This window comes from Microtus oregoni, unplaced genomic scaffold (assembly GCF_018167655.1).
Source record: "Microtus oregoni isolate MIOR12 unplaced genomic scaffold, Mior012 000005F_ref0000423, whole genome shotgun sequence".
NCBI lineage: Eukaryota > Metazoa > Chordata > Mammalia > Rodentia > Cricetidae > Microtus > Microtus oregoni.
In genome coordinates, this window is record NW_024543064.1 from 37,472,102 (window position 1) to 37,494,129 (window position 22,028).

Below are 22,028 nucleotides of genomic sequence, written 5' to 3' on the forward strand. Positions count from 1 at the left end.
GTACAGAAGTAATTATTCAGTGGTCAAGATGCCATGCTTTGTACAAAGCCCACTAAGGTGTTGTAGAAACAGGCTGAGTCACATAAAGAACAGGCAACCGACTCAATGCATAATACAAAGAATATTTTCAAAAAGTCTAAATGTGTTACAGCTTTCGTAGTCAGTGATAATGTTTATGTTGCAGGATTTTATTCAAAACTGGAATCACTGATCTCTGTTTGTTAATACTTGACCTGATTGTTGACTCACCTTTTCAAATACCATTCTGGCATTGAAGACCAGTGGAAAAGTGGCTGGGACACATTGTGTCTTCTTGTATTGGCCAAACACGCAGACACTAAGATAGATGTCCTCCTTGTCTTTCAGCACCACTCCTGGACAAGTGACCTGGAAGCAATCAGACAAGCAGCTGTAACAGCACTGGAATGCACTGAGCTATCCCACAAATGAACGTGGTGGGGAAAAGTTGCTGTCCAGCGGGACAGGAACCTCAAATGCTCAGAGTTCAGTGAGGTACCCTTTTTATTTCCTTCCCTCTTAGAAACCTGTCACTTTCTTTTTTAAAATTGATTTTTATTGAGCTCTACATTTTTCTCTGCTCCCCTCCCTGTCTCTCTCCTCTCCCCTTCAGCCCTCCCCCAAGGTCTCCATGCTCCCAATTTACTCAGGAGATCTTGTCTTTTTCTACTTCTTATGTAAATTAGATCTATGTAAGTCTCTCTTAGTGTCCTCATTGTTGTCTAAGTTCTCTGGGATTGTGGCTTGTAAGCTGGTTTTCTTTGCTTTGTGTTAAAAAACCACCTATGAGTGAGTACATGTGATAATTATCTTTCTGTGTCTGGGTTACCTCATTCAAAATAGTGTTTTCTAGCTCTGTCCATTTTCCTGCAAAGTTCAAGATACCATTTTTTTTTTGTGCTGTGTAGTACTCCATTGTGTAAATGTGCCACATTTTCCTTATCCATTCTTCAGTCGAGGGGCATTTAGGTTACTTCCAGGTTCTGACTATGACAAACAAAGCTGCTATGAACATAGTTGAGCACATGTCCTTGTGGCACAATTGAGCATCCTTTGGATATATACCCAAAAGTGGTATTACTGGGTCTTGAGGAAGGTTGTTTCCTAATTTTCTGAGAAATCGCCACACTGACATCCAAAGGGGTTGTACCAGGTTGCATTCCCACCAGCAATGCAGGAGTGTTTCCTTTTCTCCACAATCTCTCCAGCATAAGTTGTCATCAGTGGTTTTGATCTTGGCCATTCTTATAGGTATAAGATGGAATCTCAGAGTTGTTTTGATTTGCATTTCTCTGACGACTAAGGATGTTGAACATTTCCTTAAGTGTCTTTCAGACATTTTAGATTCCTCTGTTGAGAGTTCTCTGTTTAGGTCTGTACTCCATTTTTTTATTGGATTATTTGTTCTTTTGATGACCAATTTCTTGAGTTCTTTGTATATTTTGGAGCTCAGACCTCTGTCTGATGTGGGGTTAGTGAAGATCTTTCCCCATTCTGTAGGCTGTCATTTTGTCTTGTTGACCGTGTCCTTTGCTTTACAGAAGCTTTTCAGTTTTAGGAGGCCCCATTTATTAATTGTTTCTCAGTGTCTGTGCTGCTGGAGTTATATTTAGGAAGTGATCTCCTGTCCAATGCATTCAAGTGTCCTTCCCATTTTCTCTTCTATAAGGTTCAGTGTGGCTGACTTTATGTTGAAGTCTTTGATCCATTTGGACTTGAGTTTTGTGCATGGTGATAGATATGGGTCTATTTTCATTCTTCTACATGTTGATATCCAGTTATGCCAGCACCATTTGTTAAATATGTTTTCTTTTTTTCCATTTGATTTTTTTGCTTCTTTGTCAAAAATCAGGTGCTCGAAGATGTGTGGATTAATATCTGGGTCTTCTATACAGTTCCATTGGTCCTCCTGTCTGTTCTTATGCCAATACCCACCTGTTTTCAGTACTGTAGCTCTGTAGCAGAGTTTGAAGACAGGGATTGTGATGCCTCCAGAAGTTCTTTTATTGTACAGGATTGTTTTGGCTATCCTGAATTTTTTGTTTTTCCATATGAAGTTGAGTATTGTTTTTTCTTATTATTTATTATGAATACAATATTCTGTCTGCGTGTATGCCTGCAGGCCAGAAGAGGGCACCAGACCTCATTACAGATGGTTGTGAGTCACCATGTGGTTGCTGGGAATTGAACTCAGGACCTTGGAAGAGCAGGCAGTGCTCTTAACCTCTGAGCCATCTCTCCAGCCCCTTGAGTACTGTTTTTTCACATCACTTGGGGCAGTACCAACAATTCATCTATGCAAGTCACCAATACCATTCTTACCAGAGTGAAACCCTAATGGTTTTCCATGTCAACGCTGGCTGTGATACTGAACAGAGGATTGAAACTTCATGGTCCTCGGCACACAGAAGTTGAGGATATTTGTGTGTCGGATAGTTTTACTCCATTTCTTCTCTACTACTCTGTTTTTTACTTTCACCCTAGTAATTCACAACCAAGTTTCTCAGCAAATCTCATTCTGTTGGCTTCATTTCCTAATCTGATTAAAGCAAATTTGTCACATTGTCTCACTGGAGTCCCTTCCAGTTTGTAACAAACACAAAAGTGGTGGCCACAAGAGGGCTCATGGGTAAAGAAGCCTGGGGACCTGAATATGAGCCAAAGGATAATCATGAACAAACTTTCAGTTTTAAAAAAAAGAAGGCAGCAATGGACATTCAAAAAGACAAATCTTAAAAACAAACGGAGAAAAATATATCATAAAGCCAGGAAAAAAAGTGAAATGGCTTAGCTAAAAGAAGAATACTTTCAAAAAATGATTTAATAAACAGAAAAACTATTCACAAATAAAGGGAAATAAAGAGATTGCCAGATCAAAATAAGGAAAGTAATCCATCCCCACTAGAGCTCTGGTACAGAAGAGGACCTTGCCAGGACCTCAAATCGACATGAAAAGAAATACAGCGTCATTAGCTGAACTACGTGCTTGTGGTTTGTCTGTCAATTAACAGTGGCAAGGCTGGAACAGTAGCTCAGCGGCAGAGCAATGGCTGCTGCGCATGAGGCCCTAGTTTTGACCCCCAGTACTGACAGGAAAACAAGCAAAAACAGATCATCTCAGAAAGCAACAGTTACGATACTGCTGCAAATGAGACTACATAGTGATTTAAAGAAAAAGAGGACCCCAAAGTCAGGAGAGGTGGGGAGGTGGGGTGGATCGGGGCGGAGTTAGCGGAAACTGGAAATGTAGTGGTAAATATGATCAAAACATACTCTATCCATGTGTGAAGTTCTCAAAGAAGTAATCTGTATATGTTCAAAGATGTAATTTTATGACAATAATATTGTAATGAGGGGAAGAAACAACAAAACAGAAACAAAAATTTTAGGTGTGTTGCTGAAATTAAATTTACATTAATCTACCATATACTAATATAAGTTAAGATAACAATTGTAAACCTTATATCAATTAGTAGCAAAATGAAACCATCAAAAAGTAATTGGCAAATTACAGTTGATACCAACTTGCAAAGGCAAACTTAGTTTTCCCCAATGGCATCTAAGTGCACAAACCACATGTAAGCACAGGCCCCATGCCCAGCAGTGGATGGCCAATCCAAAACAAATTTAGGGCTATTTTTGGAAACCTTTTATCCCATATTGCTTTGTCTTTTGCTTGTATATTATAGTTTCCAATTTAGTGTTTTGTGGGGTTTTTGTTTTGTTTTCTGTGTGTTTATTGTAGGGTTTTTTTCTTGGTGGAGGGTTGTTTGGTGCCTGTTTTTTAGAAGAGAGAGAAAGAAAAGGCATGGAATTGGATGGGTGGGAGGGTGGGGAGGATCTGGGAGGATCTAGGGAAGATAAAAGATTGATCAGAATCTATTGTACTACAAAGAAATTTTCAAAAACAAAATTCTGCTATACTCATAGATTGCCTATAGTTCAGTTATCATCAGAGAGGCTTCATCCAGCAACTGATGAAAACAGAGACCCACAGCCAGACACTAGGCTGAGCTTGGTGACCCTACCGAAGAGAGGGAGAAAGGACTGTAGGAACCAGAGGAGTCAAGGACATTACAAGAAAACCCACAGAATCAACTAACCTGGGTTCATAAGGGGTCACAGAAACTGAATTGACCACCAGGGAGCCTACACAGGACTGAACTTGGCCCTCTGCAGACATGCTATAATTGTGTAGCTTGGTCCTCTTGTGGAACTCTTAACAGTGGGAGCAAGGGCTGTCTGTGACTCTTGCCGGCTCTTGGGACCCTGCTCCTCATATTGGGTCCCTTGCCCAGCCTTAATATATGGGGTGGTGCTTAGTCTTACTGCAACTTGATATGCCGTGTTTTGCTGATATCTATGGGAAGCATGCCCTTTAGTGAACAAAAATGGAGGAAGGGGGTGAGGTGGACAAAGGGGGAGTTGGCAGGAGGACTGGGAGGAGAGAAGAGAGAGGAAACTACAGCTGAGATATAAAATAAGTAAATAAATAAATAGAAAAGATTTCTAAGTAAATGGACCTAAAGGAAACAGTTAAAATCATAATAAACTGGATGTAAACAAGTGGAATAAACTTAGTTAACAAATATTTAAAATGTTAATTGTGGCCCTCATATCAATCACTCACTAAAATAAAACAATAAGAAAATCAGAACAAAAAGAAGAGCCTGTGGTGGTTTGAATGAAAATGGCCCCCAAAGGCTCATAAGGATTAAAGGATGTGTGCCCTTGTTAGAGGAAGTATTTCACTGGGGGTGGGTGGACATTGAAGTTTCAAAGCTCAAGCCATGCAGAGTGACACGCTCTCTCCTCTCTCTCTCTCTCTCTCTCTCTCTCTCTCTCTCTCTCTCTCTTTCTCTCTCCTCTGCCTGCCAGAATTCTCAGCTACCTCTCCAGTACCATGTCTGTCTGCACGCTGCCATGCTTCCCTCCATGATGATAATGGACTAAACCTCTGAAACTGTAAGCAAACCAAACTAAATGCTTTCCTGAGGGTTGCCATGGTCATGGTGTCTCTTCACAGCAATAGAACAAGACACAGACTAAGACAGAGGCAATAATAGAGAGAAACAAAGTCCCACGACTCAGAGAACGAAGAGCAAAGTAACAGCGGTAAATCTATCTTTACCACAATTATAGTAAAGGAAAATTCATTAAGCACACCCATCAAGAGGCAAATGCAGAATGAATTAAAAACAATTGCCCAGCTTCATATTGCAGGAGGTAACCAGATGAAAACTGCTGGATTAAAAGATGTCTGACTCCAAAGCCCTTCCCAGCGGCGAATCCTCAGGGAAAATTAACTGTTTACTTCGAAACGTGGAGGGTGTGAGCATCCTGCTTAATAAGCACCCACAGTCAGATCCACTTAGAGAAACGGCCTCGAGAATGAACATAAACCCAACAGCACTGCAGTTTCAATTTAAGAACCACAAAGTAAAACTGAAGGAAGTAAATGCAAGCTTATTCAGAAGCTGCACAGAAAACCCTGAGGATACAACAAACCTTGAGGCAAGATACATACACCACAGACTCCTAACAGCACATACTACCCCCAGTTTCCCCACACCGTGTGAAGACCTCATCCCAACTCCAGGTGTTCCTCTTTTTAAGATCTCTAGAGAAGGGCAGGGAGAGGCTCTGTGGGGAAGAGCACACATTGCTCCTCTAGTTCAGTTGCCACCCCCCATGGCCTCCACAGCACCCACACAATGCAGTGTACACACACACATGAAAACTTTTTAAAAAAAAATCCCAGGAGAACAGATTGGGGGCCAGAAAGAAGTTATTTTCAGCTTAAGTCAAAAGCCAACTATATATGACCTCCATTCCACTTTATTAATTCAATTCTGTTTCTTCTGATTATGTGTACTAGACAAAGAGGGAAAGCCAGACACCAAAAGGCTTGCACGTTGTAATGATGTGTAAGGTTTCTATTCCAGGAATACGTTCCAGCAATAAGAAGAAGCGAGACAAATGCAGCAACGTGGGCAGATTTCCAAAGAACCATGTTGAGGGGAAGAAAGAAGACATGATCCTACAGCTTGGATCGGATAACAGTACTACAAATGTATTTTGCAGATATATTCTGTTCACATGGAGAAATTTGATGTAAAGACAATCGAAAGCCCTCTAACTTCCTTGGATCCCATGATTTTCCCTTCTTTCTATCTCTGATAGGACACAGACATTTTCAACAGATCTCTCTAGTCCATCTGAAGCTGAAACCTACCAAGGAGAAACACTAACCAGAGTCCCAAACCCTGGAACCTCAAACACTGAGCTGTTTACTCTATGACTTTGCTCTATTCTTATTGTAACTACCGTGGTTCTTCTCACTTGGCAAAGAATGTATATAACTTATTTGGTTTTGTTTTGTTTTTCCTTTTTGTTTTTTTTTAATTTTACAGAAGCCCACAGTTAGAAGAGAATACATTTTTAAATACATTTTAAAAACAGTGGTAATTTTAAAGTTGTACTGTATTCCATATTATATAATATTGATATGAAATCTTAGGCAAGAGAAAAAGGGGAAAGCTATGGTTTAAAGTGCCATACTGGCATAGCAAGTTGACAAGCAGTGGGATCTCCTAGTTAGTCTCAACTGTTAACCAGACACAGCCCTAAATTATCTGAGGCAGTCCCAGTTGGAGGACCACCTCAGTCAGATTGGCCTGTGGGCATATCTGTGGGACATTTCTCTATTACTAGTTGATATAGGAGGACTCAGTCCACTGTAGGTGGTCCTATTCCTCGCAGGTAGGCCTGGACTATATGAGGAAGCAAGCAGAGCCAGCCAAGGAGACGAGGCAGTAAAGCAGCAATCCTTGGTGGTTGCTACCTACAGGGCAGACCTTTGAAGGGGAATCACACCTCCAACTCCCATCCAGCTGCTGGTTCCTGGTCTGCTGCCAGGAACCTTGTTCCCACTGCCATGAACACTGTCAGGCCTTTCCTGTCTGTCATGATGAACTAAAGTTGTGAGCCAACATAAACATTTTCTTACTTACATTGGTCCTGTCACAACAGGACCTTGACAAAAGGAACGAATGTGAGTACCAGAAAGACTCATTTACTATCCATCTGTTCTATGGGCCAAACAGACTCTTCTCAAGGACTTGGTGTATTCTCCAAACCTAATGTTTTCCCTGAACTTTCTAGTCTCCCTCTTCCCTATGGTAAAACAGAGCATATACATTTATGAATTACACTAAGTTTTAAATACTCCCGCTCTTTTGAAACATTCCTCCTTTGTCCATTAAGAAAACTGTATGACTTTAATGAGGACTATGTGCATTTAGTCCTTCCTCACCCCTATAGTTAGCCTTTCTTGTTCTCTTTTCTTCACGCTATCTTATACCCACATGGACATTTATTTGTTTACATATATGCATAGATGTAACTGGCTAGATTCTGCATATCAGAGAGAACAGGAGAACACTCCAGAATATGGAGTGTTTCTAGATGAGAATTTACTTGGCTGATCAATTATGGTCCGCACTCTTGGTGAAGTCTGGCCCATTTCTGAAATGTCCTCAAAGCATGTTTCCCACATGTATAACTGTATTGTTTCTTTTCAGTGCCACTGAAACCAGGCCTTTCTGGTCTGTAACTATTTTAATTCTAGGTGTTTTACTGAATTATATCAAATGTGCAAATGTCTTTCCACTCTAATCCCAGCTCTTGGAAGATGAAGAAGTAGTAAAATATCTGTGAAGTTAAGGCTAACCTGGTCTACACAGTGAGTTCAGGCCAGTCAGGACAAAATGGTGAAAACCTGTCTCAAAAAATAATACAAGCATGTATGTGTTCATGTAAGCATGCATATGTGACTTGTGTATGTGATTCGTAGAAATGTGTGAATAACACACATGTAAATGCTATGCACTTGGAAATTAAACTGTAAACAGATCATAAAGTATAGGGGGAAACAAAGCAAGAATTATAAACTATTCGAAGCCAAGTGCTTTAAGAGTCATACTATCAGCAGTCTGAAATGGTGGCGGGCATCACTGGGAAGTAATCACGTCCCTCAGGCAGAGAAGACAATGTGAGGAATGCAGAGGGCTGTGCAAGGCTCAGGACGGTACTTAGCCCCAAGAAGGGAAGCAGCTATTTTCTCAGAGAGATAAATATAGGGATTCTTATCTGTGAAGTTTATTTCTTAAGCTGGGAGCAGGTGGAAGCTTTTCATTGCTATTGGTTGTAAAGTTTCATATATCTAAAATGCTTCAAACAAAGTGGGTTTTTTTGAAAATTGATATTTCATTTTATTGAGGATTTTCGGATAATACTAAATGAAAAAGACAAAAGAGAGGAACATCTCTGACATGCCTTTCCTGTCCTTTATTTCCCAGGCTTTTTTCTTTGTGTTTCTGTCTGTCTAGGATAAAGATATTCATGTAACTCGAAGACCTAAACCTCTCAAATAAAAACAAAAAAGATAACAAATTTAAAAACTGTCCAGTCCAACCCAGAAAAGCAAATGCAACCAGTATGTTCTAAAAATAATTTATCACATTATCACATATTGACAAAGAGTTCAATGTCAAAAAATACGTTTCAGGGTTGGAGAGGGGGCTCAGTGGTTGGAGCACTTATTGCTCTTGCAGAGAAACCACACTCCTGTTAGGTGGTTCATAATTCCAGTTCCAAGAGATATTACACCCTCCTCTGGCTTGTGCAGACTCCTGCACTCAAATTCACATATACACACACAGACAGATACACACACACGCATGTAACAAAAAAGATAAATGAAAAAAATAAAATCTTTTTAATGTCCAGTTTTACAGGCATTGGGACAATATATAATTTCCTTAAAGTTTAAAATCATTAAAAAATAATTTGACTATGATAATTTTAAAATTAGAAATAAAAGAATTCTAAAACAATTCAACAAATAAAAGCCTTACAATCTTATATTGGATTGCCTATACATGAAATTTAAAGTGGGAGATGGTATTAAACAAAAAGTCTATTAATAGCAATCTCAATAGATTCAATCTAATCTCATGTGTAAAATTTCAGAATCTTAACTTCAGCTCAAAACTAGATCATGTGACATTACAGAGAGGATTCTAAGCAATAACATAAATAAAGGCAAGAAAAAAAATTAGACCAAGGATCAGTTGGTAGTAAACAGGCTGCCTTTATTTGCAAATAAAATGGTTTTCCATATAAAACCCTAAGTAGTCATGCAACCGATATGGTATAGTAGCAATGCTGCTGAATCCAAAGTTAAAAACCTGAAAGCATCACAAAGAGACATATGGGACTTCACAGCCGCATTGCCTATAGGATCTCTCACTGGGAACAACGAAATGTCCATCAGCAACAGGACGAATACAGAAAAAGTGGCAGGTTCACAGAAAGGAGCCAAAATCACTCCATTTTACAAAGAAGTTAGGTGTAAAGAGTTCACAGTGCACAGACAGAGCAAGAGAACTGGATTTCCGAAGGCCCAGCTATGATGTGATGTGACAGGAGGAAGGGATGTGAGCGGAGGGGAACGGAGGGCAGCTGGGGTGGCAACCACCTCTATTACACACTTGGGTTTGTAAACTTTCTGGATGTGTGCTGCAGCCACATAAACTGATTTTAAAAACCAACAGTACATGATAAATATGTGAAACTTTTAAGTCTACAACATTTCTTTACCAGCAACAAAACAAATTACAAAAATAAAATAAAACAATATTACTAAAGGGAAACAACAAAGCTTTCCCTAGGAGACCACTGAAGAGTGTGTCACTTGCCACCAGCAAATGTCTAGTATTCAAGATATGTTTAACAAGGGAGAATAAATATAAAACCTCGGTACTCATTCCTTGGGGCAGAAGCTGTGAATAGGACCAGTCATGGAAAGGTAAACTGCTAAGGTCAGACTCCTCTTGCACAGCTACAACCCAAAGCATAGCCTAGAGCCACCATATTGGCACCACCTTTACTTTATGGTTTTGGCCTCCAGAAATGTGAGGGAAAGACCATTTCAAAGTACACTTTATAACAGACATCCTAGGAAACTAATACGTATGGTACCGTAAGACTCAAAGTTCCAGTTCGACATCTACTCCCCTGTAAGTACTTCCAGGGCCTCCATTCTAAAAGATACAAAAGCACTGAGGGCAGGGCTCTGTCACAGAGCATGTCCCTAGCATGCCCACAGTCCTCAGCTCAACAACAACAACTAATAATAATAACAATAACAATAATAATAATAATAACAATAATAATAGCCAATAAACAAAACTAAACGTTCCAAAAGTTTCTGCTTAACAGGAGCATTTTGCAATTGACCTAAATATGTAACAAATAAACCAATTATTCTAGCAAGAGAGAAAAATAATTGCATAACCAAGGAATTTATTCTACATGTAAATGCTTGGCCAAGGCTAAACTGAAAGGTATGTTTGCACCTGTTTCAGAATCTGTGGGTATTTGTTACCTTAACTCGCAGGCAGAAGGGAGAAAAATAAGATCAAAGGAAGTAGAAGGAGACCTGAATTTCATTTGTGGCATTTGATTTCTTTAAATGCATCAAAATTAATAAGAATCAATTGTTAGATGGGGGAAGCCATAGGATCTACTACTTATACTTTTCCTGCTGTTAAATGGGGGAAGTTGTCATTATCTTCTATCTATATTTTTTCCTGTTAGTCTCAAATATTTTGCAATCAAAAGTTTTTAATGGCAGCATGGCAGTGCCTGGTTGAATAAGGATCACAACTATGAAGGATCCAGATGGAGGCAGTCCCTGGAAAGACACAGCACTGTCCGCCGCATGGTGTCATTAGCTTGAGATAAGTAATGAGGTGAAGTAAATATAGAAATGAAAAACTTAGAATTTCATAAAATTAACCAAAATAAGCCTTAAAGAAAGTTCTCCACTCCCCATGCTGATCTATTTAAGCTCTACGTTGTTTTCCTCCTCCTCATAAAAGATGTGAGCATTGAAATACTCAACATAAGAAGGAATTACCAAGTCCAAACAGCAAGAGCAGTCCTTTCCTGTCAAAGAGAAGTGTCCAATACTAAATACAAAAACCTTTGCAAGGATAATTCTTTAGATGATCTTTTAAAATGTGTGACTTGGCATATCACGTCATTCCTGAAAGATTCCTTAGGAAAGTCACACTTTTCTCCCCAGCAATATATTTTCTCCCGAGTCACATGACTCTGTTGGACAACACAGAATGCTGTGTGACACGGCCCAGGCTTCGCTGCCTGCTGTGCTTCGCTTGCATCTTAACCACAGCATCACACGCCACACCTCACAGTCACTCCTAATACCATACTGCAGCAGACAGCTGCTCGAGGGAGAGGGAGAGGGAGAGAGGAAGGTGCCACACCTTCAAGCCACAAGTAGAGATTTCAGGCTTATGTAAAACCTATTATAAAGGAAAATATTAAATTTCACCACAAGAGAAGAAAATTGGGCAACAATCCATCATGGGATGTTCTCTACCTGAGTCTGGTCTCTTCAGAAGATAGCACGCAAGACAAACTTTGATAAGAATGACTCTCCATAGCACTACCCATGACAATCACAGGCAGGATACAATAAATAGCCCTCATAAGAGAACAGATGATATCAACTCGGAAAGCTTCTGTATATCAAAGGAAGCCATTAACAGAGTAAGAGAAGAGAATGGAATGGGAGAATATGTGTAAATCACACTAAACCAGATATTTAATACAGGGTTAGTATGAATATATATAAGAATTAAAAGAACTCAACAGCAAGAAGACAAAAAAAATCCCTAATGTTAAAATGGGGTAAAGAACTTGAATTGACAGTTCTCAGAAGGAGACATACAAACGGCCAACACACACTTGCAAAGGGGCATATCCACCTCTAATCACAGGGATGCAAATCAAGTAACAAAGTATCAGCTCAAATTAGGCACAGCAGAAAAAGATATTTTCTGTAGACAAAAAATGTGGATAAATGGGAGCCCTTGAATGCTGATGGCGGAAATTTAAATTAGTATTGCCACTATAAAAACAACATGAAGAATCCTCAAATAACTAAAAATATAGCTACCTTGCAACCCCACTTCCATATATATATATATATATATATATATATATATATATATATATATCCAAAGGGACATCAGCGCACCTGTGATCGTTGCAGCATTATTTCCATTCAACAAGACAGGGAATCAACCTAAGTGGCCATCATGGATAAACATTGAATGTAAGATTAACTAAACATTTGACACATAGTTAAAACAAAAAAAGAATCCTAGTATTTGCAATTTCTGCGTGAACCTGGAGGGAATTACACTAACTGTTGTAAACCAGACACAGAAAGACAAACACTGTGATCTCAGCTGTAAATAATATCTTTTAAAAAGTCAAACTCACAGAAGCATAAAACCAAAGCTGGCTACCAGGACCTTGGGAATAGTGGAGGGGAATATAGAGATGTTGGCTAACTGCCAGGAACCTGGAAGTCATGGAGGAAAATATAGAGATGCTGATTTAAAGAAACAAAACTTCAGACAGGATGAGTAACTTCTGGGGATACAGTACACGGCATGGCAATTACAGTTAATAAAAATGCAATATAAACTTGAAACATCCTAAAACAATTAAAAAATGTTCTCATTACAAAATTCTGTGGGATGATAGATGTGTTAAATTGCTTGACCTAATCACTTCATGAAATATACATACATCAAAATATCACTGTTATGGCTTAAATAAGAAATGTCCCCCACCAGCTCATGTTTCTAAATACGTGTTCCCCATTTGGGGATGCTGTTATAGCCTGGCCCTGCTTCCGGCCCTCTGTTTGCTTCTTGATCTGCCAAGTTGTGAACTGCCCTCAGGAAAGGTTTCTGTGCCATGGGCAAAGCCACCCTACTTCCATGCCTTACCCACCATGGTGGACTAATATCGTCTATACCATCAGCCAAAATAAATCTCTGGGTTGGCTTGAAAGAAAAATGTCTCTTATAACCTCATGTGTTTGAACACGTGGTATCCAATTGGTAACAATGTTTGGAAGAAGGGTGATGGAACCTCTATGAGACAGAGCCCTGCTATAAGTGCACATCACTGGGGTAGATACAGAGAGTATATAGGCACATCCCATTTCCTTGTCTCTCTCTGCTCATGTTTGCAGATGGAAATGTGATTGGCCAGTTTCCTGCTCTTACCACCATGCCATCCCCAACAGTTGCCATGCCTTCCCCACCAGGATAGACTCCACCCATCTCAATCCATAACCTAAAATGAACTCTCTGTTCCTGAGGTTGGTTTTGAGCATGGCATTTTATTACAGCAACACAAAATAAGTAATATGCCTCTCTACTCTCTTAATTGCTTCTGTCAGGTCAGGACAGAAAGAAAATACAACCACTTTGTACACAGCGAATATATATGTTTTAATCCGATTTTTAATACGTATATTGTCATATGCATATACAAGAGAATACTACTCCATGATTTACAGGAACAACCCATCAAAACATGCAACATTATTGAATATCAAAGTCACAGCACATGATATAAAATATTACACACTGTATGTCTCCAATATGACATTCCAGTGCTGCTGGACTGGGTGCCCAAAGTCCAACTGAAGAGTGGGAGAATAAGAATATGAGCAAAGAAGTCAAGACCATGATGGGGACACCCACTGAAACAGTCTACCTGAGCTAATGGGAACTCACAAACTCCAGTCGGACTGGGAAGGACAAGCATAGGACCATACTAGTCCCTCTGAATGTGGTTGACAGTTGCATGGCTGGGACAGACTGAGGAGCTACTGGCAGTGGCACCAGAATTTATCCCTATGCCTGTACTGGCTTTTGGGGAACCTATTCTCTTTGGATGGATACCTTGCTCAGCTTAGATATAGTATGGAGGGCCTTGGGCCTTCCCCAAAGCAATGTGCCTTACCCTGTCTGAGGAGTGGATGGGGGTGGAGTAGGAGGGTATGTGGATGGAATGGAAGGAGGGGAGGGAGTGGGAACTTAGATTGGTATGTATAATGAAAAAAAGATAGTTTGTTTTCTTTTAATAAATAAATAAATAAATAGAAGTTGCTCCATTGCTGGCAAACTAATCTAGAGAGACAAATCAGAAGGGCAGCTCCTTTCCATTGATGGGCATGAGGTAACTTCATAGTGATAGATATTTCTAAATATCGATCTGGGTAATGATGGCATGAATGTGTGAACTTACCAAAATCCACCGATAGAAAGCAAAATAACACAGAAATAAAGAATTCTCTATAATGAAATTGATTATAAAACCTAACAATCAAATAGCTAATTTTAATATACAAACTTTTGATCTTGGTTTCAAAGTTAATTATAAATATTATCTTTGTGACAACTGGGAAAACCTAAATGTGGACACAATATTAAGATATACTATTAATTATACCACTTATGATCATGGAATTGTGGTCATATACAGAATCCTCATATTTGAGTATGCATGTTGCATTATTTAGGAATATTATGGTATCAGCAATTAACTTTCAGATTTTCAGCAAATCAAATTAATGCAGATCATAAGCAAGAGTTATTCATTAAAATGCTCTTCCAATTATTCTGTATGATTGAAATCTGGAAGAAAACAAGATGGCACTCTTCACAGATGTAGAGTGATCTCCAGGATATATTAAATAAAGTGCAGCTTAGTTTATGTATATTCTTCCTGCTACATAAGAAAATAAATATACTATGTATAAGAGTGTGTGTGTATATTTATACACACACAATGACAGTGGTTACTAAAGGTGAAAACCTTGTTTAACATAGATTTTACAGTTTTGATTTTTATGTACAGTAAATGTACAAAAGTTTAAGATAAAATTACAATAAAAAGATATAAAAAATATTTGTGGTCCTATGATTCCTCTATTCAATTAAAGCCAAATTAATTTTATTTAACTTTTGTAGTTGCTAATCGCCATTTTTCCCCCTTCTGAACATTAGAGTCATTTAAAAGGCTCTTGCTGGTCAGAAAATACAGCATCTGTACAACAGCACACAGAATAGTTAAAGAGATGAAGGAATGTCTTAGAAAATTTGGGGAACTATAAAACACTGTAACTCAAATATTTATACATAAAAAAACAGCAATATTTGCACCAGCATACTCCGGAGATATAGCTATCCATTTTCTTCAGTAAGAAAAGCTGCATAGTGAGATAAAATGTCTCTGACTCCCAGGGCTACAATCACAACAGAGTACTTCCTCCTAGCAAAGAACTGACAACAGAGGGCAGCCAGCCTGTAGTGCAGCAGCTTTCCGGCAAGCAGCTAAGCTATTGGTTACAAAGAGAGGAAGCGGCAGCCAATAATGAAGTCTACAGAGACTCTTCTTCAGAGTTTTGCTAACTGTCCGGGATCTAGCACATTTAGAAATCATTATGCAGTATTTCGGTAAACTAATCATTCTTTGCAAAACAAACGTTGCCAGAAAGTCAACTTGTGATGCAAACACCGAAAGTTAGGGACAGCGTTTCTGAGTAAAAAACCTCGGCAACTGTAGCAGACTCTGGAGTCCCTGAAACTCGCTTGCCCTCCACCCCTGCTGCATTCTGCCCCACCCAAGCTCCTCGTTAAGGCTGAACAAAAGACCTGAAAGAACTTTGTGACTTCTGTGCTGGTTTAAATTCAGTGTCGCTGCGGCTTCAAGAAGAGAAAGGAAAGCTAGGAAAAAGGGAGAACATATAAGCGTAGGTAAGTGCAAAGAAAAGCTAGTTTGGGGGCCCATAGGAAGAAAATGCAAGAGGGCTCCTTGGGGCAGGCACAGAAAATGACAGAGAATGCGCCTACTGATGTTGGGATGCCAACTAGAAGGCTGAGTTCTGTAATGAGAACAATTCACGGATGAAGGCACGAAAAGAAATGGAATAAGGAATTGGAGGGATTAGAAAAAAAAAACCAGAGTTCTCCTCTAAGGGAGGAAAAAGGGTCTCTCAGGATGACACGGAAGGACTTCAAAACTCTCGGAAGGAAACTCTTGTAGTTATCAAGTGGAGTGGGGGCTTCTCAACACTCGGAAAGCCCTTCTCTGGGCTCAGTTGGGTTTACCGAAACAGGCTGGACAGATCCCCTTAAAAGAATGTTCAGAGTAACTGGATGGGATTGCAAGCTTGAAGTAGAGCTAACCAGGTCTTTCATGGGACCCCTGGAAGGATGCAAGGAGAACCCTCTCCAAGTCGGGAGGGTTTGGGTACTAGAGGAAAGAGCTGAAGAGGCTTCTGAGGAGTTGGGTTTGTCCCGGGAGGAGAAGGCAAGAAACTTGGTGCACTAACGCCACAAAGTAAGTTGTTTTGAAAATTAGGAACTCCACCTTGATAAAAAGGGAGTTCCTACGCTAATAGGAAGCGTGGGAAAGAATCTGAAAACCTGCAGGATTTGGCGGAAATGCCACACACACCCCCAGACGAGCAAGGGTCTAAGAGTCCCTCACCAGAACAGGAGTAAAGAGGAATTCAAAGAGAACTACTGTCCTGAGAGCACTCTGAAGCGGTGTAGAAGAAATCCGAAAGCACTCCAAAAGGAAGTTGGGGTGAGGTCCTCGCGAGGCTGAAGTGGGCGGGCACTCGACATTTCCAGGGGTGTCCAGGGTCGGGACAGGGGGACCCGGAGGCTGGGGTGGGACAGAGCCAATACTCACAGAGCGGATCTCCAGCGCCAGGGCGCATTGCAGCGCCTTCACCTTCGGCATCCGCGCAGGGTGGTGCGGCGGGGAAGGGACCCCGGCCTCCGGCCCGAGTGCAGCGGGAAGACGCGAGGCGGGACAGGGACAGGGAGGAGATGAGGTGGCGGCAGCGGTGGCAGCTGTGGCCCCCAGGCCGGGGCCCGCGGTCCAGCCTGGGTCCCGCCCGAGCAGCAGCTGAGCGCGGGGCGCGGACTCGTTGTCATGGCAGCCCGGAGGGGCGGGGCCGGAAGAACCGAGCAGGGGTGGGGCATGCCAGACTGAGAGTCAGAGGGCGGGGCTTCTGACGGGGCTGGGTGGCTCTTCTGTGATGTCAAGCTGTGAGGGCCAACCGATAGAAAAGGGAACAATTTTGACCTGAGCTCAGGTCTGAGAGTCTTGGGTTTCAAAGTGGTGAGGGCACCATGGGGAAGTGGCGTCAATCTGGGGCCTCAGTTTCCCCAACTATATTACAGTTAGTAATCTTCCTTGAGTTTGAATTTTGTGATACAGTTTACAAAACCAATATAAGAAATAGGGAATGAGCAACCAAGACATAGATTAAAAACAGGACTGGAACCCAAGATCTCTCAAGTAAAGTCAACCTCCCGGGATCACTATCATAGTCCTCTTCTTAGTCACCTGTTCTGGGAATCTCTGTCAGTGTATCCCTAAATTTCACGTCAGGATTTCCTGTCCAATTCACTGAGTGAATCTCAATGCCTGTTGCTCAGATGGAACTCTCAATAACAGATCCACAGAAAAGATTTTGGCCACAGATCATCAAAGATAAGAAGATCCTAAAAGGCTATCTCTAGTTAAAGTCCATTTTAACTGCAAAATATGTTAACTATGTGCATATGAAAAGTATGTGTATATGAAGAGTACCGGACACATTCTGACAATGGAGGGGAAGTCCCTGAGTTTTTATAACCCAGTTAAGAAACAGAGTGTTATTAAGCCTTAAAAAAATGCCCTGGATTTTGTCTTACAAACTGCCCCGGGAGTAAATCCTCCAATGATTTTGTTATAGTAAGTCTTCTACTGTCATGAATGTATCCCCAAACTTCATTACTGCACAATTTGTCTTGTTTTATGTTAAATAGAATTAATACTTATATATTTTTCTATGATTTGCTGGGACAGCTAGGCAATATTGATGTCATGTATTTGAAGTTTCTTCCATTATTAGACAAAACTCCAACACAGAAATATAGATATATATTGACTTATAAATCGATGTATACATTTATAAATCCTTTACTGTATTTACTATCAATGGTCATTTTCGTTTATCTTTTATCTCCTATTAGCAATACTGTTATGAACATTCTAGAATATTTTAGCACTCAAGAAGTGGCTCAGCAGTTACAAGCACTTGCTGTTCCAGAGGAGCCGAGTTCAGTTCCCAGCACCCACTTTGAGCAGCTCACAACAGCCTGTAACTCCAGGAGCAGGAGCTCGGATGTGCTCTTCCAGAACCTTGGTACACACACGTGTACAAAGACATAGACACACATACGTAAATAATTTTAATCCTTTAGAAGAGGTCTATTAATGCAGGTGTGGTGGAATAGGGATGGCCCTTGTGCAGTGTGCGTTTTGCACATATGGGATTTTAAAGTATACTATCATATCTTCTAAGGCTACATCAACTCCTGCTTCATCAAGAGAAGCATGGGTGCTTTGGGCCACTCTTGCCAACACTGAGTTTGTATTTTTTTTTTTATCGATTCTTTGTGGATTTCATATCATTCATCTGGACCCCACTTATCTTCCCATCCCTCTCATCCACCCTGAGTCCTTGGAACCTCCCCCCCAAAAAAAAAAACAAAACCAAATTTAAAAGAAAAACAAAAAACCAAACCAAAGCAAAAATAAAAATAAAATAAAAGGAGGAGAATCTTGTTGTGGGCGCTGTAGAGTGGCCTGCTGAGTCACACAGTTTACCTTTAGTCCACTCATCTTTATTTGCCAGTGTTCACTGGTCAGGCTTGAGGCCTCTGGCTTCTGCTAGTCCACTGGCAGTGGCTCTCACTGGGGCTCCTTTGGATAGCCTGTTGTTCCACTGTGTCATGGAGAGCCTGCCGTTTGGGATCTGTAGGTTCATCCCCTTCACGTGCTCCAACAATTCGAAGTTGGAGTGGATGTTAGGTTAAGCCAACTCATAACCCTGGTTCTGGCCAGGGTGGTAGCTGGGTTGGTCAGCCTGTCAGCTCCCCCTCATTGTCACTCCAGGGTGAGCTCTTCAGCACTGCCCAGGCTAGCTCACCAAGCACAGCCTGCAGCAAGGAGTGGGGCAAGTTCTTCTACTCTCAGATCCTCGGATCCGGGTCACCCTCACCCACTCCCGCACCACCAGAATCAGCTCTGTTTTGCCCAGGCTAGGTGCACGGCCCTTTCCTGACTGTAGAATCTAGATTATACCCGCCTGATCAAACAAGGAACCGACCATGTGCTCTTAACCACACATCTCTGAAGCAAAAATCACTTTAACTTTTTTTCCTTATATTCTCCAGATGGTGTATGTTGTCCTGGCATATGAGTATCTGTCTTTTCTAGGGTCTCCAATTTGCTGATCAGTTCACCAAGTTAGTTTTCATTTCGGTTAATGCGGCACTCAATTCAAGAATGTCCATTCGTTAGTTCCCACACATCGATTAAGATTCTCTGCCCTTTCATTCCCTAAGACCACTTTCCCCCTTAGTTTTCGCACATATTTTCTCTTTACTTCTTAAGCATGTCAGACAAGGCAATACACACTGTTAATCCAAGAACTCAGAATGCAGAGGCAGGTGGATCTCTGTGAGTTCCAGGTCAGCCTAGTGTAAGTAACAAGTTCCAGACCAATCAGGGCTACCTAGGAAAACCCTGTCTCAATTTTTTTCTCAAACTTGATTAAATTATCTGCAGCCTTAAATTCATATGTGTGCACACACGCATGTATGTGTGCACGTGTATGTGTTAGTGCTCACCTGTGCAGGTACATGTGGAGGGGACCAATTGTCTACCTTGGTTTTTTGTTTGGTTTGGTTTTTTGTTTGTTTGTTTTTGGACAGGGCCTCTCCCTGAACCTGGAGGCCTCTGTTTGGCTACACTACCTACCTAGTGGGCACCTAGGGTTCACCTGTCTCTTTCCTCCTGTCCCATCCCACTGGGCAGGAGTTAAGGATATGCAATCACACCTCACCTTTATGTGGGTGCTGGGGACCTAAACTCATATTCTCGTGTTTGCTCACCAAGCACTTTATCCACTGGGCCATCTCTAGCCCACTCCCCCATGTTTTTAATGTCGTAGTCTCACTAGGACGCCCAGGCTAGATCTTAAACTTATTACGGAGCCCAGGCTGTCTGAGAACTCACATTCCTCTTGCTTTTGCCTCCCAAGTAATGGGATTACAGGTACACACAAATACATTGAGCTGTTCTAAACTTTTATCATTAGACTTTCATGCCATGCCCAACATCTATGTTGTGTTGATGTGCACTTGCCGCAGTGTGCACATGGTGTTCAGAGCACAGCTATGTAGATGTAGAATCAGTCAGCTCTCTCCTTCTAACTTCACCTGGGTTCCAGAGAGCCAGCCTGGGTCGTCAGGCTCACACAGCATATGTGTTTACCTACTGAGTCGTCTTGCTGGCTCCTGGATATTTTGGTAACACACTGCTTAACATAAAATTCTGCTTTTTTCTTTTTTAACTGTTGATCTTATGCTAGCAAGCAGTTTAATTACTGGCTGCCTACTTTAAAGCTGAGTGGACGTGATGGTGTGTTTTGCCAGTGCAGAACCTGTGGGGTTTCTAAAGCCCCACTAATAGGTAGAATTTAACGTGGCTTCTGAACTATGTTTCCCTCTGTGTTTTGTTATGCTTACTTATAGGCTTCGCTGAAATGAGTCTACTATAGGCCATACCACGGGGCATGGTTTCCACTGCTAAAGTCAGCCTACTTGGCTTACTTACCAGCAGAATGCCAGTAGTAGTAACCGCAAGGTCTTCATAGATGGCCTTGGCTGGCTGTCTTACGTGTAATCCTCAGGCATACGAGAAAGACAATATACTGGACAAGGCGCAAGTGTTCTTCTTGTAACCCAGACCATGTCTTCCTTCCTCCTAGAACACTTGTTTTCGGACCAGTGGCTCCTAGGCTGCATAAACTCAGAGCTGAGTGCTTCGTGGGGTTCTTTAACTGTAGTGTGTAGTAGGGTGCATGTTGATGAGACTCCGCCCTCTCTGATGCAGCTTTCCTGGGTCCTGGAGGACAAACCACACAGATCATAGGCTTCTACTTCCTGCCCATTCGCAGGTAATAAGCTTGCTGTGCCTGGTGTCTTCTACAAACATTCTGTATCATTGACTGTAACTTTTTGTCTACAAACTTCGGCACATACAACGTATTAAGAGGGAATTATGTCTATTTGGGAAAGTTTGGAGTTCCTCTATGCCCACGAACAACTAACCCTAAGTATTTCTGTGCTGCCTCAATCCTGAAGCAGATGCTGCCTAGCAAGCCTCAAGAGGTCCCACTCCCTGCAAATCAAATTTATCCCTCTGCCTTGAACTTTTGAGGAAATCTTTCATAGCTTTCTGGGGTTCTCTCTGCACAGTTCACTTTTTTCTCTAATTCCTTGAACTAAATATTCCAGTAGCCCCCGCTACCAACCTGACTTGGCTGCCTTGTGTAGTGCTTGGATACCTTCTCTCTACACACGCTACTGCCGGGAAACTATTCCCATGCAGAGCCTGGACTCACCTTGTGATCAAACGTAGGCTGCCTGTCATCCAGTATTTAAAACCAATAGCTTTCTGTACTTCTACTTCTACCTTTATATAAAGCAGGGGAGCTAAAACCCAGTTATTCCAGTCTTGGGACCTATACCAGAACACAGAACCATTATCTCTTAATATTAAGGATCTTTAGTCTGGGTTTATGTTAATGGGTGACTGGTAAAAATTAAACAAGTGGAATGTTTCAGAAGGAAGTTCAAAATCAGTGTTTGAATAAGATCTGTCTTGGATAATACACGCTATCAAGCACACTAAGAATTCACAATGTTAAACATCTCTAAGTGATTGGACTTAGCCTTTTAACCCTTTCTAACTCTTTTTGTAATTCAGCACCTCGTTTTGGACATTAAAGGAATCTATAAAAGGTTTCATCTAAGTTGGGTCGCATAATAAAGGAAAGCAAATTATTTTTAAATACCATGAATGTCCCTCCTACCAAGCATGATGGTGTAGGCCTTTAATACAGCATTTGGGGGGAGAGGGTCAAGAACACTCTGAGTTCAAGGCCATCCTGGGCTATGTAGTGAGGTCCAGTCAAAGTA

The 22,028-nt window shown here is 41.1% G+C and overlaps 1 protein-coding gene across 3 annotated transcripts in view; it reads right to left on the minus strand.

The window, feature by feature from the left end:
- Positions 1–16,885, minus strand: part of Spata6 (spermatogenesis associated 6) — an 84,546-nt gene extending 67,661 nt beyond the window's left edge. For 2 of the 3 annotated variants that reach the window (XM_041652151.1, XM_041652152.1), the window contains exons 1-2: positions 16,678–16,885; positions 250–387 (exon numbers count right to left, since the gene is read on the minus strand). In XM_041652151.1, coding sequence (XP_041508085.1) covers positions 250–387; positions 16,678–16,728 — 189 coding nt within the window. In that variant the 5' untranslated portion in view covers positions 16,729–16,885. Of the gene's footprint in view, positions 1–249; positions 388–16,677 lie in introns of those variants that run through there. The other variant, XM_041652154.1, reaches the window with a different exon arrangement.
- Between the last annotated feature and the right edge of the window lie 5,143 nt (positions 16,886–22,028).